The sequence below is a fragment of the Solanum stenotomum genome, chromosome 3 (genome assembly GCF_019186545.1).
Source record: "Solanum stenotomum isolate F172 chromosome 3, ASM1918654v1, whole genome shotgun sequence".
Classification (NCBI taxonomy): Eukaryota; Viridiplantae; Streptophyta; class Magnoliopsida; order Solanales; family Solanaceae; genus Solanum; species Solanum stenotomum.
In genome coordinates, this window is record NC_064284.1 from 9,435,134 (window position 1) to 9,452,366 (window position 17,233).

General features: G+C 31.8%; 3 protein-coding genes across 4 annotated transcripts; all 3 read right to left on the reverse strand.

The window, feature by feature from the left end:
- Positions 1-1,120, reverse strand: LOC125859897 (22.0 kDa heat shock protein-like). Of its 2 annotated transcripts, none has more exons than XM_049539747.1 (2): positions 950-1,120; positions 1-788 (listed from the first exon to the last, which is right to left on the reverse strand). In XM_049539747.1, the coding sequence occupies exons 1-2, from the start codon at positions 1,080-1,082 to the stop codon at positions 289-291; spliced, it is 633 nt and encodes a 210-aa protein (XP_049395704.1). In that variant the 5' UTR covers positions 1,083-1,120; the 3' UTR covers positions 1-288. The 2 variants fall into 2 exon arrangements, with proteins under 2 accessions (XP_049395704.1, XP_049395705.1); XM_049539748.1 differs by having other exon boundaries at positions 6-785; positions 950-1,117.
- A 2,920-nt stretch (positions 1,121-4,040) lies between these two features.
- On the reverse strand, positions 4,041-9,451 carry LOC125859895 (ATP-dependent Clp protease proteolytic subunit-related protein 1, chloroplastic-like). Its single transcript, XM_049539745.1, has 9 exons — positions 9,131-9,451; positions 7,651-7,766; positions 7,300-7,506; positions 7,086-7,190; positions 6,146-6,208; positions 5,759-5,870; positions 4,814-4,875; positions 4,451-4,633; positions 4,041-4,369 (listed from the first exon to the last, which is right to left on the reverse strand). Exons 1-9 carry the CDS (start codon positions 9,381-9,383, stop codon positions 4,283-4,285), a joined length of 1,188 nt encoding a protein of 395 aa, XP_049395702.1. The 5' UTR covers positions 9,384-9,451; the 3' UTR covers positions 4,041-4,282.
- Positions 9,452-11,508: 2,057 nt separating this feature from the next.
- Positions 11,509-12,326, reverse strand: LOC125859896 (22.0 kDa heat shock protein-like). Its single transcript, XM_049539746.1, has 2 exons — positions 12,194-12,326; positions 11,509-12,055 (listed from the first exon to the last, which is right to left on the reverse strand). Exons 1-2 carry the CDS (start codon positions 12,324-12,326, stop codon positions 11,535-11,537), a joined length of 654 nt encoding a protein of 217 aa, XP_049395703.1. The 3' UTR covers positions 11,509-11,534.
- Between the last annotated feature and the right edge of the window lie 4,907 nt (positions 12,327-17,233).

Below are 17,233 nucleotides of genomic sequence, written 5' to 3' on the forward strand. Positions count from 1 at the left end.
TCTAGTGTATTTTTCTCTTGTTACAATCAGAATCAAATAAGTCCCAAGTTACCTCCAATTGACTTGGATATTTATGCTTTGTCCTATAAAGCTGTTATGCCAATATATCTGGTTACTTTTGTAAAGTGCACCACATTTTAGAAATGTAATTTTTTGAAATCATTTTGCAAAATTAAATGATAGTTTTGAACAACAAACTTATTTGTAGGTTCACTTGATGTTCATTGCACGTTGAATATGTTATGTACATAAGTAATTGGATTATTGGAGAATGACTAGTCATGAAGCTTAATCGATTTTACTTGACTGATATTTTTGAGAAACGTAAACCCCGAAAGAAAATGCTAGCAATGCTGTAATTACAATTGTTTTGTTGTTCTTCAGAATTTCTTTTCCTGCTGCAACTAGATAAACCTCGTGCCACTTTTTCGCCATTTTTGCATCATGAAATTCTTCGTCCCTACTCAATCCCTCTTTATCATTTTCTTTTTCCTCTGTTTCATGACCTTTCGAACTTTCAATTTCCTCTTGTTGATTCTCTTCATGACCAGAGCTAGCAATTGCTGCCTCGTCGCGTTCATTGTTTACTGGTAATTCTTTTGGGATGATCACAAACAAAATCCCGTCTTCAAGCCTTGCACTGGTATCCTCAGATTTCGATTTTTCAGGTGCTTTCGTTGATTTTTGAAAGCGAATAAATTTATATTCGCCTACCTTCCTTTCTCCACTTACCTTTATATTGTCAAATGTGTCAACTTGAAGCTTCACCTCCTCCCTTTTGAATCCTTCTAACAAAATAAATTAACCTCATAACTGGTAAGTTCATAATGATTGAATAACAAATTTATGTTAAAACACATTACCCTGACTCGAAAATTTGCAAATTACAATCGAAATGATAACTGAAAAGCAGATTTTTATCGAAAGCGAAATAATGAAGTATGAATACCAGGAAGATCAATGAGAAGATAATGATTTTCCGCATCCTCTATCCAACCGGAGGAAGGTTCAATATCTTCATATACTGAATTGGCTGAACTTGTCAAATTAGTCCCTCCTCTGTGATCCCCGTAATGTGACATTAATTAGACTTGTTGGATGAACTTATTGTGTAATAATGTGTTCTGTTGCAATTGAAATTGTTACATATATATAATTGCCAGAAATAAGAAAATTTAGCCTGAATGGTGTTATATTGTTTATTTTATTATGAGCATATTCAGATAGCTTTTCTTGCAAGATCCTGCAAATTTTTGTTCTGTTATTTTACCCTGCAACACACAAAACCTATATTTCTTCTTGAGAAAGGCAATGTTCTTATTCTATACTTTGCTTCAATTCAATTGAGAAAGGCAATGTTTTTATTTTGTGCTTTGCTTAATTCCGGCCTCCCTATCATCACTGTCTGTCACTACCTGTATAACTAGAGGGATTGAGTTTAATGGAGACTGAAGCAATGAGATGGTGAAGTGAAGAGGCTGAAAGCGAGTTGGAACCTTATGTCATTTGGCTTCTAAAACAGTCAAGAATTATAGCGAAAGAAAAGCTGATACCATGAGAAATCTGTATTGCGCAATGCTTTGTAGTAGCTAATGAAATTTACAGCGCATCATAGTGTGTGTTTATACATTTACAAGTGGTACAGAACGTAGAGAGTAGGCAAATCGCAGTTTGATTGACATAATGTTCTTCAATCATATCATGTATTATAATAAATAGAATTTGAAGTCATCAGAATTCAGAAGCATACATAATGTTCTGTCAAGCATCAATCTTACCAGAAAAGGCAATACAAAAGTTCATTTCATAGTAGATTTCCAAAGTCTTAACAAGAACGTATTCAAAAATTTAAATCGTTTAAATGCATACGAAGAGTTAAAAAGAGTATAGAGATGCAATTCTCCAGCTTTGTAAGACACGGAACCAAAATGATTAAAAAGATTAATGTCATATAAGATTCAAATAACCATCAAGAGAATCCAGAATAAGAACTTTTGAGTTTGTCAACACATGGTCATACTAATCTTTGACAAATCAAAATCAAGCTGGTTCCTAGACTTCACTAACTAGGAAATAATTTACTATTTTATACTCCCTCCTTACCATATTAATTTAATTTTTGAAGTGTTTCACACCCTTTAAGAAAAGTAGATTTAAGACATAAATTGAACCTAATTTTCCATTTTTACCCTTATTAATTATTGTCAAATGTATGATTAAAATAATCACTAATTCCAATACTAACTAATGAAGGGTAAAATTGGAAAAACACTCTAAAAGTAGTCTTGAAAACTGAACAATTAAGTTAATTTGAAAAATAAAAAATATCTCAAAAATTAAATTAGTATGAAATGGAGGGAGTACATATTTTGCCCTTTATCATTAAGTACTTCAAATTACTTCCAACATTAATCACTTAAATTACAAGTGCTATATTATAATTATACTTATATTTATTATTTTTTAAGAATTTGTCTAGTCAAACATGGATAAATAAATATAAACAGAGGAAGTACTAATTACATGGTATCACCTTTCCAAACTGCATGGATATATTTTATTTTAATTCGAAAATATATTAAAAATAGTTTCTCTATTTCCACGAGGTAAGGTTTTCAATGTTTCACCTTCAATCCTTCCCCATATCCCACTTGTGAAACTTTACAAATATAAAAAAATTTAAAAAAAAGAATTAAACAAAAATTGTTACAATAATATAGAAAAAGAAATATTCACATTTATAACTTTTTGTAGATGCAAAACTATAAAGTTATCTCCAAAAGATTAACTCATTTTTTTTCGTGGATTAAAAAATAAAAATAAAATAAAAAAATTAATTGATTCAGAAAAAATATATTAAGATGGTACATAAAACCAAAAAGAGCAGAAACATAAATAAATGGAGACCAAATATACGATAAAAATCAGTATTAACAAGTTAGTTATATGTACTAATTAATGAAATATACAAACTTAACTTGATTTCTAATTAATAATCAGTATTAACGAGTTATCCTCCCTTGTATAATTAATAACTAATGACAGATTAACCAAAAAATTAATACTAACGACGGTACAACCAAATTAGTTACCACTCTGGATTTCTGATTGAAATGCCAACTATTTTAACAAAATTGTTGTTATAATCAAGGATGGAGTCAGGCAAGATCGAGTTTCACTATTTATATATGATTAGAATTATTTTCTATGTATATGTAATTGATGTTGAATTTTATTTGACTTTCTATGTATATGTAATTGATGTTGATTTTATTTGACTTTTTCATATGTTTATGGTTCGATAGAACGTTTTATACTTTCATATAATTTGTGTACTTAATTTGGTATTTTTACTTCATGGATAAGCCACCATCTAAGAGGATGTTTGGATTCGCTTAAAAATTTGTCAAATCTATTTTTAAGTCAGTTTTTGACTTCTATAAGTGTTTGATAAATATAAAAATAACTTAAAATAAGTCAAAAAAATGACTTAAAATAAGTTAAGAAATGTTTGACAAGATTAAAAATAACTGAAAATAATTAGTTAAAAACCAAAAGTAAGTCTCCCTTTTATTTTTTAACTTAAAAGTCATTTAAGTTTTATTTTTTATTTTTAACTTAAAAACTATAGTATTTTTTTTTAAGTCAATCAAAACGGTAATTTAATGCAACTTAAAATGAAATAAGTAGAGAAAAATAAATAAAAATATGAAATTAAATGAATTTAACACATGGCAGATAACGATTGGTGAGCAATTTTTCCTCCTTATAGTTGAGGTTGAATTAGAGAGATTGTATTTACCCTCGTTTTTTTTTTTTTTAATTAAAGAATGCTACACCGTACATGCTTGAAAAACTTGAAAGTCGGGTTTATGCAATGACCAAAAATTGGTATGATTTGTCCACAATAGATAAACCATAAGACACTCAGCTTGTAAGTTACAATTCAATAGTAGGTAAAATTTACCAGATACCATTGGCAACTTTCAAGCTACGAATACGATAATCGACCATGAAGTGACAAATGGTCCGATACAAGGTAAAGAAAAATGACACAACTTTAAATTCATTTATACCATCCACTATCACTATCTGATTCTATACTGGTACACACAATTGGCATTGTAAGAACTTTTCACAAACCTGTGCACAATAGTCGTAAAATCATATACCCAGTTTTATTCCATGGGTGCACAGAAAAATAACCAGCCACTTTGTTCCTCAGAACTAGACAGGAACATCAGTTGTTTCTGAAAGTTCAGGACCATTATCACTCTTTCATTCACCTGAACCCGGAGGGAGCAGCTTGAGCACCTGGTCCACCTGGTCTCGACATAGCTCTAGATTGGAGGAGCATCTCTTCATAGTTCTGATTACAAAAAATCAATGTGAACAGCATGAAACAAGAAAGCCAGCATGGTAATTGGAAAATATCTCAAAGTAAATTTACCCGTTTGTCAAATGCATCGTCACTTGAACTAATAATCTTATCTGCGAGGCCATAGTCAATGGCCTCTAGTGCCCTGAAATATTTAGGGCGTAGGATATCTTTCTTAATTTCTTCCTTTGGTTTTCCAGTTCCTTGTGATAATAGTTCAAGGTAATACTCTGAGTTTGATTCTAGTTCTTTGGCCTGTGGAGGCAAAGTAGCAGAATACTTTAGTGACAAATGACAGACCTGGATAGGCAGATGTCACCATACACATTGTATACCTTATGTGATCCATATGTGCAAATTATACTTCAACGAGCAATTTCGTAAGTGCTTATGATGCACATATACACATGGACATAGCTAGAGAGAAAGAACAACCTTTATCCACATCTCTATCGGTGCTCCACTGGATTTGCTGACCTTAGGTAAATACAATTTTGCTGCAATCCATCAATAGTGTGAATATCGAAAGCAGTAAAAACTGAAAACTAGAATAAATTTGGCAGGCATGAGAGTGTGGAGGCCTTTGAATGTACATAAATGATAGTTATCATGAGTCACCAAAAAAAATTGTTCTGCTTCTAACCTAAACCCCTCCCACCAACACAAAAATAAAAAAGGAAATCAAATATAAGGAGGATGGAGGAAATGAAGGAAGTAGTATAGAATAGATGAACTACGGAAAGTTATTATAAAATGAAGAGATAAGGCACAAGTACCCCCTAAACTATGATCGAACTTCCAGAGACACACCTTAACTAAACTAAAGGCCCTATTAACCCCCCACCCCCCACCCCCACAAAACCCATTTTCCTTTTTTGTAATTTTGGACACCTTTTTGTCCTACGTGGTCTCCAAATATCTCCCACGTGCCTCAACAGAGTGGAGACACGGAGTGTACCATGTAAGCCAAAAGGTGTACAAAATTACAAAAAAAAATGAGTTCATGGGGTAATAGAACCTTAGTTTAGTTAAGGCGTGTCTCTGAAATTTCGATCATAGTCTAGGGGGTACTTCTGTCTTATCCCTAAAGTGAGTGAAGTATAGCAACTTCTGTCTACGCTCAAAAACCCTTGATAAACAGCACTTGTGTGAAAGTACAGTTGAGAAGAATTTTTTAGAAACCATCCTCACACCATGGACGTGTCAAGTTAAATAGTGATTCAGTTCGTCGTGCTGTTATAGATACACACCCTTAAGCAAATATATGTGGCTCCCGTCTATCGTTGGTACCAATTATGAATTAGAAACAGAGAAGATCATATGATCATACAGTTGCCAATTTGAGAATCAAGATACTGAGGGTGAAAAGTTGAGCCTTACTAGATGAATGTGGCTGCATAGCACGGAACCCTTTCTTTCCTTGTGACAGAAGCATTGCTGCTTGACCAAAAGCCATGCCACAGTTTACTGTATATACATCTGATTTGCAGTACTAGTGACAATTAAAAACACACAAGTAATAAGTCAGATGAATAAAGATCTCAGTCTTGGGAAACATATAGATAGATAAGATCCATCAAATTGTTCACCCATTGATGTTTTACTGTTATGGAGACTAAGGGTGGCTTTGTTCAATTTCTCATTATTTGTTCTAAAACTCAACTGCGATACTTACTCAATATCATGAAAAACATAAAACATAAGTTCAAACATTAAACTCAATATCACGACAAACATAAGTAAACATAAAAGTCTAGAGATACTTACTCCTATCATGTCAGCAATGGCATATGCCTCTGTTTCAGAACCGACAGTCTCCATTTCCTCATTCTGGGAAAAGCAAGAGTACATCAGCAGCAGCAGGGAAATATTAACTAAGTATATGTTCGGTCAACAAATGGGATGACGTGGATTTTTTATGATTCTTGGATGACTTCAGCCCAGGGAACACATCCTCTATTGCATTTGGCTAGTGTGAGATAATTCTCTGGAGTAGCAAATCAGTGATCCCATTTTATGTTTGGAATTTGAAAGCCAGATAAATCATAATGAGCAAAACCAATTATGTTATCCTTACTTCAGGAAGAATGTACCGTCTTGTGCAGACATATGATGCAGCAAGTACATATCTAGTACAGAAATGTGGATTATGCAATACATAACTTCTTCAGAAAGAAAAAATATTATGTATTGCATGTAGACCACGTCTCAAAAATGTGTAGATGCATACAACATTTATACATAGTAATAAATTATTTGTGTATATGAATACTGTATTAATGCATATACATATGCATGGTAACAATATCTGAAGTTTTCACTGGCACGACTCGTACAACATATATCTTCCTCTGAGATTAATATTATGATGCATGGACATCTTTGAGTATAAAATGTATGCAAGAATGCAGATGGATACAAACATTTTCAAGGTTATTATTCATAATTCATTTGCATGTGAGGTTATTATTATTTGGTAGACAAATAAGACTCCCAGATCCCTACGTGCAATTGCCACCATGTGTCATCCTAAGATCAATCATCCAACCCTCCCTATCACTGTCTTTGATAACTCATCTTATCCTCCAATTATATACGCTACCAAAATGAAAGAATAGCTTGATGAATCATTCTACACTTCTCATCTTACCTTGTTCCAGAAACTAAATTTATTCGGAGAAATTAAATTGGAGGCAAACTGTCTTACCTGGGTACCAGATGAATTTATATATAGGTATACGGGCTTTGTTGGATTGTCGAAATCCAACCACATAAACTGTGCAACAATAAGCTCTGTAACAGCTTCTACAATCTGTGGCAATCCAACGCTAAACCAATATGAGAATCAGAATAAGAACAGTGCAAATGTAAAATGCATGCAACCACTTAAAGGGAGGCAAGATCTAGGAAAAGGTTAATACAGGCATGCCCAGATAGACAATTCTAGCATCTAAAAGCAAAGATGGCAAATCAGGAGGCGCAGTTGGGGGTCTATCAGATCTTGCTCCTCCTCCTCCTCCGTACATGCTGACGCTCATGCTGCATGTTGAAGGGCCCCGTTTATTCATGTCTGACATACTCCACATTCCACCATTTTTCAGATAGTTATGGGATGAAGCTATACTCTCCTGTAATCAAAATATATTAAATGTCTTTTTTGTAAGAAGGCAGACTTGGCAATGGGATATTTAAACAAATTTAACACACCTGACATCATAAAGCCATTAAAATACATGGAAACCAATTAAGAAATGGTATAAAAAAGAACTTACTTCAGTGACACTTCCTGACTGTCGCCGGGCTGGGTTATCTTCTGTCATGAACATATCCATCTGTGACGGAGAAAGGCCGTAAAGATACTGAGGGGCATTCTTATAGTTGTTCAGTACTACAAAAAGATAGTATACATGATTAAGAGCAGAATCTTCACAAATAATAGTAAAAAAGAAGATATAAACATAATGAACACAGTAAATTGAAAAATTGGAGTAGAGAAGAACAAGGAAACTGCAGTAAGAGTGCAAAGAACCATTCCACAAATACCATTCACTTGAATGACGACCATAGAGTTCTGAAATATACATTCTTTTCCCACTTGAAAACACATAGGGCGTGTTCAATATGAAGGAGAACACTTTACAGAAATGTTTGGATCACTTAAAATGTTTAGAGAATGTTTTCCAAATGGACTTATTTTCCTCCAATTTAAGGAAAATGAATTCCCTACATAAAGGAAAAGATTTTCCAAAACTCTCTTTCAACCTTACCACCCGACCCGACTTCCAACCTTGACGACTTGATTCCCAGCCCGAACTCAAAACTCTACCCAACCCCGACTTGGTGTCAAGGTCGGGTCCTGGCTTGGGGTTGAATCTTAGATCTTGATTTGGGGTCAAGGTCGTGGTTGGGGTTGGTTGTCGGGGCAAGGTTAGGCCAGGGTGGGGTCAAAGATCAAGTTCTAAGTCGGGGTCGATGTTAGGATCGGATCCCGAGCTTGGGTCATGTTTCGGGTCGGTGTTGGGTTCAGTTTGGGTCGGGTCCAAGTTCGTGTTAAATAGTGAGGGTCCAGGTTCGGTGTCATAGTATTTGACTAAATTATATTCAAATGCTCTTCGAACAATATTTTCTTCTTACTAACCGAACAACAAGAAATAAGTAAGAAAATCACTTGTTTTGTAGGAGCACATTTTCCTTCCTACCAAAGACACCAATAAAGTAATTCTCTCGTTCTCTTCCCCTTTATCTTTGTGATTACTATGCTGCTCAAACTTTTCCAAAATGTTGCCTTTCTATTCTTCACTGACATTCTTCCTTTCCATTACTACTTTGTTTTTCTTCACTAGAGCCGAGGGTTTTCCGGAAACGACCTCTCTACAGGTAGGAGTAAGGTTAGCATACACTCTATCCTCACCAAACCACGTGGTATATATACCACTTGGTATATTATTGTTGTAGATTAAAACATTTAACTTTTAATTCACTTCAAAATATTCATATTGAGATTTTCTTAACTTGATAAAAATGATTATAAAACAAATGAGGCCTAGGAAGATTTACAAGATGGAAAATATAAATTCTAAACCTTCAAAAAAAAAAAGTGTTCCCGAGATAAATAATCTCAATTAACAAAATCTCAATCCCCAAGCTAGTTGGGGTCAGGTAAATAATCAGAAGCATTTCATTTCAATACAAACTGATGTGCGAAGTTAGGGTTGCGTAATGGAATTTTGAGAATTGGATAAGGGCACTTACGTCCATCTTTGAGATTTTCTTGTCTGAACTGTGTGGGTATATGGTCGAAAGACTGGGCTACTGGAGACCTGTAAGAATAGCCTCGAACGCCGGCGTTCGGTCTGCTGCGACTATGAAGATGAAGAGATGCTGAAAAGAAGAAATTGGGGATGGGAAGGAAAGTTGATTTATGGAGTACAATACGAGAGCCCAGTTCGCGATTATTAGCAAGAGTCTGGCAAGAAAGAGGAGAGAGAAGCAAGGAAGAAGCCATGGACACTTTTTCCTCTTTAAAACTCACTTCTGGTGTTTATACTTTCCTTATGAGGATGAGGAACAAATGTAAAGTGTGGCTGGGAATTGAAAAAATGGCACAGCATCTACTCTCTTTTAACTAATTGGCAACATATAGACCCTTTTTATTTTTATAACAAAAAAAAGGTTTTTTAAAATTAAAATTGGCATATTTTGGCCCTTTTGGCCCACGTTAATATATGGGAAGTAATTTATATTTAAATTAATTATTTTTTAAGTTGGTGACAGCATGTTGCAGTTTTATTAGGAAGTGAGACTTTGTTTTCTTTTTTTTTTCTCCTCTTTTCTCATATACACGTTTTCTTTGATTGATGAATATTTATTGATAATGTAAACATTTATATCATTCTTCTTCAATCCTTTTAAACAAAAGTGTTAGAAGTTGATGTTATATCTTCTCTAGAAGATTTGCATGTCTTCACTTTTTATATTGTTGTTAGTTTTTTTCTTGGTTTTTTAATTTTTCAAGTTGAAAGTTTTTATATTTGGGCGAAAATTAAGGAGATAGTAATTGATTGTGGGTATCAATTGCCACGGTTCAGAAAAAAAATCCTAGAATTATTCCTAAAAAAGGAGATTTTGATTCTGGTTTTATTGAATCTCCACCCAAACCTTCAAATTTTAGTCATGCTTTGAATATTTTTGACTTGTGTAATGCTGAGCATTTTAATTTCCAAGTGCAATCCTCATTTACACACTGAAGGAAGAATTATACAAATTTTTAGTGAATGAATACACGGATATGTATACATGAATTTTTGTATACATGATTGTTCATTCAAATGATAAAAACTCATTCATGTGATAAAAGATTATTCGATTCAGTGTTTACATTTTTAGTGAATGAATACACGGATATGTATACATGCATGCATTGTATACATGATTGTTCATTCACGTGATAAAAATTCAATCATGTGATAAAAGATAATTTAGTTAACTGTTTACCCATGTTCAGTTTTTAATGTTGTGTGGCGGTTAGTTTCATAAGAAAAATTATAAAAAAAAAAAAAAAAAAAAACCCTATTAGTATGCCGCCTGTTAATATGGGCTAATTTGTGCTCTTTTTTTTTTGTCTATTAAATGCTATTTAATTATGGACTATTTGTTGCTAACTTTCCATAACAGTTGTGTATATATGTCATTTACTCCTGAGTGTTGAACTGCATCACTTCACGCTAATGGGCCGGATTGGATGACATGAAGCCCAATTCATCTGGTGTTGTAGTGTCCAATTTATTAGGTAAAAAAGTTCATATATAAGCATTTTTCGATTCATATACCTATAGTTTAAACTAAAATTATCCAATTTACAATGGTTTGCCATTTGCAATTTCTATTAGCCCATAAAGCTTAATTAAAAAGGGTGTTTGGATTCGCTTAAAAATTGGTCAAATCTATTTTTAAGTCAGTTTTTGACTTCTACAAGTGTTTGACAAATATAAAAATAACTTAATATAAGTAAAAAAAAATGACTTAAAATAAGTTAGAAAGTGTTTGACAAGGTTAAAAATAACTTACAAGAATTAGTTAAAAACCAAAAGTAGGTCTCCCCTTATTTTTATTTTTTGACTTAAAAGTCATTTAAGTTTGATTTTTTATTTTTAACTTAAAAACTAGTATTTTTTTTAAGTCAATCAAAACGGTAATCTAATGCAACTCATGACAGGTCTTATTATATAATTTGGAAAAGTTCTTTTAAGTAAATAGGATATTAGTCATTTGATGCAACATAGTAGGTTGTTGTTGTCAAATTTTTTATTGATAAATATAAAGATTTCAGTTCTAAAATATAATATAAAGTTGTACTATTATTTAACTTTAAAAACTTAGAAATATAGGGCATCTTTCTCTTGTTACAATCAGAATCAAATAAGTCCTAGTTACCTCCAATTGACTTGAATATTTGTTGCTTTGTCCTATAAAGTTGTTGTGCAAATATTTCTGGTTACTTTTGTGAAGTCCAATACATTTTCGAAATGCAATTTTATGAAATCATTTTGCAAAACTAGATGACAGTTTTGAACAACAAACACTTGATGTCCATTGCACGTCGAATATGTTATCTACATTAGTAATTGTCACATGATCATAATGGGAGAAATACCAGTCACGGAGCTTGATTGTTTTTATTTGACTTAGATTTTTTAGAAATGAAAACCCCGAAAGAAAATGCAAGCACTGCTGTAATTACAATTGATTTGTTCTTCCTTAGAATTTCTTTTCCTGCTACCACTATACCTCCCTCGTGCCTCTTCTTCGCCATTTTTGCATCATTGAATTCTTCATCCTCACTCAATCCTTGTATGTTATTTTCTTTTTGTTCTGAAACATCACCATTCGAACTTTCTATTTCCTGATCTGTATCCTTTTCTTGATCATCTTCATGGCCAGATCTATCATTTGCTGTCTCGTCGTGTTCATTGTTTTGATCTGCTACTTCTTTTGGGATGATCACATACAGAATCCCGTCTTCAAGCCTCACACTGGTATCCTCAGATTTCGACTTTTCAGGTGCTTTTGTTGATTTTTGAAAGCGAATAAATTTATATTCTCTTACCTTCCTTTCTCCACTTACCATTATATTACCAAATATATCAACTTGAAGCTTCACTTCCTCCCTTTTGAACCCTTTAAACAGATTAAAAGAGCAAGATTAAAAAAATAAAATAAACATCATAATTGATAATGATTGACTGAATAATATATGTTTGTAAAATACAATGGAAATGATGACCAAAAAAGCAGATTTAAACTAGGAAAGTATACCAGGGAGATCAATAAGAAGATAATGGTTTTGGGTATCTTCTATCCAGCTGGAAGAAGGTTCAATATCTTCGTATACCGAATTAACTGAAGTAGGCCTATTAGTCCCTCTTTTGTAATGCTCATAATGTGCCATTAATTGTTGGATGAACTTACTGTGTAATAATTTTATTGATGAAACAGTTTGTTTATTTTGTTATGAGCATATTCAAATAGCTTTTCTTCCGATATGCTGCAAATTTTTATTCGATTCTTTTACCCTGTAGGCAAAGCCTCTTGACAAAGGCAATGTTTTTATTCTGTGCTTTGCTTCAATCAAATAGTAAAAAAGATAGTTGGTCATTTATTGCTATTAATCCTATTCACATTTTGACATTATTACATAGAGGTTTATAGGCTCCAGATAACCACAATCTTCCATTACAATGTTGTATGTCACCTTGTTGGACGCAAACCCAGCACACTACATGTTACGATACAACTGCAATGCTTGGACAAACATCTCACAGAACAGTTTGTGCGCAGCTTTTCCAAGGCAAATGATTATTCCAAATTTTAGCACAACACTAATCCCTTTTAATTTATCTAATGACGAAACTGATCATAAAATTTAAAATTAGGTTTTTTTTAATAAAAATAGATACAAACAAACAAAATCACAAACATAAAATTGAAATTCTATCTCTCAGGTGAATTTGAGATTTGAAATTAAAATTAAAATTTTGATCAAATATCATAAACAAACACAATTTTTTAAATCACAACTTCAATTGCATGGTTAAATGAGCCATATTAACAGAGACGTTGCTCTATGTTGTCCTTCAGCCTATACTTTATAGCTTAGAAAAGTTCATTTTGAATTCCACTAATTATATCCCCAAACTCTGAATTCCATTCCACTTTATTATGAGTATTGTTTCCACTATACACTTTGTATTAATATAATTATACCTATAATAGTTAGGTTTAGATGAATTTTTGACCAAAATAAGTTATTTTTAAAACCAATTCACCTAACTAATATGCTTTTTAAATTTTTTAGAAAAATAGTTTAAACGTACTTCAGAGTAACGCTTTAGGTTATTTTTATTTTAAAAATTCAACGGACAAAAACTGACGGAGTTGACGATGTTAAATGAATAAACATTACTATGAGTAACGTTTTAGGTGTAAAACGTTACCCACATCTTCTTCTTCTTTTTTTAAGTGAATTGTGGTCACGTGGACCTTTTATTCATTCATATCCACAAATGTCACCATCCAAACAAAAAGAAAATACATAAAGGAACTTTCTAAAATACATTGGTTAGTCCAGATCTACAACTATGGTGGTTTTGAGAAACCTTTTTCTTTCACTTCATCTCAGCGATTATTTCACCACCCCAATACAAAGCAATCATCACGTTATCTTCAAAATTAGCCATAAAAAATCATACACACAAAAATAAGATGCATTATAGTTATTAAAAATATAGTTTTATAAATACATTACAAAATATTGACAAGACTTACCTATTAAAATTTTGTGAGTATTGATTCAACAATGGGGCACATAAACAAAAGCTTTGTAGAAAATTATTGGAATGTGCTAAACATTCTACACCACCATTTCTTTTAATGATCCGTGGTCAAATTGTAAAAGGAACACTTTAACAGCTTGTTGTTACTGTCAGTCATGTTTTAAAGTTAAAACGTAGCGTATAGTAACGTTTTATTGGCAGATCAAATCAATAAGACATATTCAGAACCCGGTGACATGATTCGATAGAATCGTTACTCAAAGTAACATTTTAGTCTTAAAACGTGACTCATAGTAACGACTTTAACGTTAGATTTCATACGAAGATTCTCAGTTGGGAGACGTGATTTGATTCGACAGAATCGTTACTAGGAGTAATGTTTTATCATTAACACGTGCTTCGTAATAACGAAATTTGGTACAAAGATTCGAAAGTGGCAGATTTGCAGAGACTCGTTACTGATGGTAACGTTTTAAGCCTAAAATGTTACTGCTAGTAACGTAAATCTTCTTTAACGCCGTCTCCCAACTATTTTTGGTCCGTTTATTTTTTTTAAATGAAATAAAGCCTAATACGTTACTACCAACAACGTTTATACTAGTTTTGTAAAATTTTAAAGTTTCATATTACTTTGGTGAATTGAATCAAATAATAGCTTGTTTTGGTCAACTCTTCGGTTTAGATAGACTTAAGTTTAGAAAAATTGCCCTAATTTCACAAAACTTGCAGAATTAGTGCTCTTAAGTTGTCTCCTGAAAAGTAGAAGTAAATAAAAACATGCTTATGGGGATTACACGCATATTACATTATGTTCACATTATACAAAAAAAAGGGATTCTCCCCTTACCATTATATTGCCAAATGTATCAACTTGAAGCTTCACCTCCTCCCTTTTGAATCCTTCTAAGTTCTAACAAATTAAAAGAGCAAGATAACAATAAAACAAATTGACCTCATAATTGGTAAGTTCAATCAGTGCAGATAATGTTAACGATTGACTGAATAATTTATGCTAAACACATTAGTCTGACTCGAAAATTTGTACATGATGGCAATGGAACGGTGCGGGTGTGAGGTGGAGCGGGTTTAGACATATGCAGGAGCAGAGGGGGCGGGTTGAAATTTAAAAAAAATTAATTTAACGCAGGGCGGGTTAGGGATTTCCAATATTCTGTCTTAATTCGTTCTTTTGCTCTCTCGGTTTTCTCATTATTGCTCTGGAGAGTAAGAAACTGAAACTATTATTCTATACTGTAACTATTTTTAGCCCTCACAAACAGCCTAACATATTAATAATATAATAATTTATCAGTTGACATACCTTTTTACAATTTATATAATCATATAATTGTAGTTATTTATGTGATTAACTTTTTCGATCCAAATGTATGTGACATCGTTGAAATTTTGAAATTCAAAATTTTAAATTTTGATTGTGAATTCGTAAATAAATATTTTAAGTTTTTTTAAAATAAAATTTTATTGATTTGGAAATTATATAAATAATACTATGAATAACAATAATTAATAACTTAAATATTTAATATATATAAAGAAATTTCAATCAAACCCAGAAATAATACATTATTGACTCTCAAAATTTCAACTGTATCACTTGAATTGAAACGGAAAAAGTAATTAATGTTTATGGTCCAGAAAAATCATATTATTTAATGCTCTGAATGGTGCAGTGAAATGACTATAATGAAGTGGTCTAAATTTTAAAATCATTAGGTGAGTAGTTTCTTATACAGTGAGATGACTAATTGCTAATTTAAGCAATTAAAAGTTTTACCTGTAACAAATTTTGTTATGTACTATATATATATATAACACCACATGTAGCTAAGGAATATCTCATATATAATGCATCATTTTAAACTCATTTTTTTTATCGAACTTATTATAATTTAAAATTTGAATACAATTTTGGTGGAAAAAAATAAATAGAAACTTTAGCTTGCGTTGCGCGGCGTGTGGATGCGGCCATGTGGGTTGGGTCATGGGTGGACGCAGGTGAAAATGTTGATGCAGGGCGGGTTGAAATTTTGCGGGTGGAAACAAAATCCGCCCAGCCCGTTGTCATCCCTAAATACAACCGAAATGGTAATTGAAATGCATAATTTTTTCGAAAGCAAAAACAAGGAAACAATGAAGTATGAATACCAGGGAGATCAATAAGAAGATAATGGTTTTATGTATCCTATATCTTCATATACCGAATTGGCTGAACTTGTCAAATTAACCCTCCTAGGTGATCCCCATAATGTTTCATTAATTAGACTTGTTGATTGAACTTTTTGTGGAATAATTCTGTTAGGCCAATAACAAAAAGAAGAATTTATATAGATACTAGATATTGACATTACATCTGTAAAAGTTGCATCAGTAATCCGAGACCTTAAGAATGAAGGAGTATTTACCATTCTATCACAATCCTTGTTGATGAATTTAGATTCACTATTATTTGTTAAACATCAATTTGAAAGAACAGATGAAACATAATCATGATGATTCAGTTAAGTTCCAACAAAATGAAATGTTCATCAAATGGTGTCAATGCAACATATGTTATGAAGATTAAATCTCTAACATCAGGTTTTATATACTTTAAAAGTCTAGATTCAATGTGTGTGCGCATGCATTAATGTTTATACCCCTCCAAAAATATGTTCTCTCAGGATACAAGGACCAATTAATTCAGATAAGAATAGTATCTCCTCTATTGCATATCATACAATATTACATCACATTGTAACAACAATCATTATGGTAAAGATAAAATTATGAAAGATTTTGACAATATAGACTTCACAAACTAATGCAATATCGTAACTGACTTAAATCAATATTTCAAGCAAAAAGTTGATGAGAAATATAGTCAGCTATAGAATATAGTGTACAGAATAAAGAAATTAAATGGCTCAATTAAGATGCACTATATTTTATACAAATTCACCCATCTATCTATATATAAAAGGAGAGAAAAAAATGACACATGTCAACACCATAAATTTTCAGTATTTTAAATACTTAATAATCAATAAATATAGACACATGTAATAATAATTAAATAAATAAATATAGACACATATAAATAATTAGAGTTAGAACGACACATGTCAGCACCACAAAAAATAGGATTTTTAAATAATTAAAATTATTAATTACATGTAATAGGATTAAATAATAAAACCAACTATTTGTAAATATCTTAAATCGAAATTAAAATATTAAATTTATTTATTAAAGAATTACTTAAAGTCAATGTGATATAATCATTTTATAATTTTCAAAATTTATAGAAGATAATAACTAAAAAAATTAACTATCTAAAACTGAAAAACAAAAAATAAACATTGCAAAACATGAGTGTGATTATTAATTTTAAATTTTTTTAAAAAAATAAAATAAACTGTTCCATGTTAGTCAGTGGATAATTTTAAGGAACAATTCAATTAGTGGATAATTTAAAGAAATAATTTCAAATTTAAAATAATTATAAAATCTAAAAATAATAATA

What these genes read in the sequence shown, in the direction of transcription:
- LOC125859897 (XM_049539747.1), bottom strand. Translation starts at nt 1,082, where the DNA reads ATGTCACATTACGGGGATCACAGAGGAGGGACTAATTTGACAAGTTCA. An exon ending in TCTTCTCATTGATCTTCCTG is followed by an intron (nt 789 to 949) that starts GTATTCATACTT and finishes TTATTTTGTTAG; the next exon opens with AAGGATTCAAAAGGGAGGAG.
- LOC125859895 (XM_049539745.1), bottom strand. Translation starts at nt 9,383, where the DNA reads ATGGCTTCTTCCTTGCTTCTCTCTCCTCTTTCTTGCCAGACTCTTGCT. An exon ending in CCATTGCTGACATGATAGGA is followed by an intron (nt 5,871 to 6,145) that starts GTAAGTATCTCT and finishes AATTGTCACTAG; the next exon opens with TACTGCAAATCAGATGTATA. An exon ending in TATGCAGCCACATTCATCTA is followed by an intron (nt 4,876 to 5,758) that starts GTAAGGCTCAAC and finishes GATGGATTGCAG; the next exon opens with CAAAATTGTATTTACCTAAG.
- LOC125859896 (XM_049539746.1), bottom strand. Translation starts at nt 12,326, where the DNA reads ATGGCACATTATGAGCATTACAAAAGAGGGACTAATAGGCCTACTTCA. An exon ending in TCTTCTTATTGATCTCCCTG is followed by an intron (nt 12,056 to 12,193) that starts GTATACTTTCCT and finishes ATCTGTTTAAAG; the next exon opens with GGTTCAAAAGGGAGGAAGTG.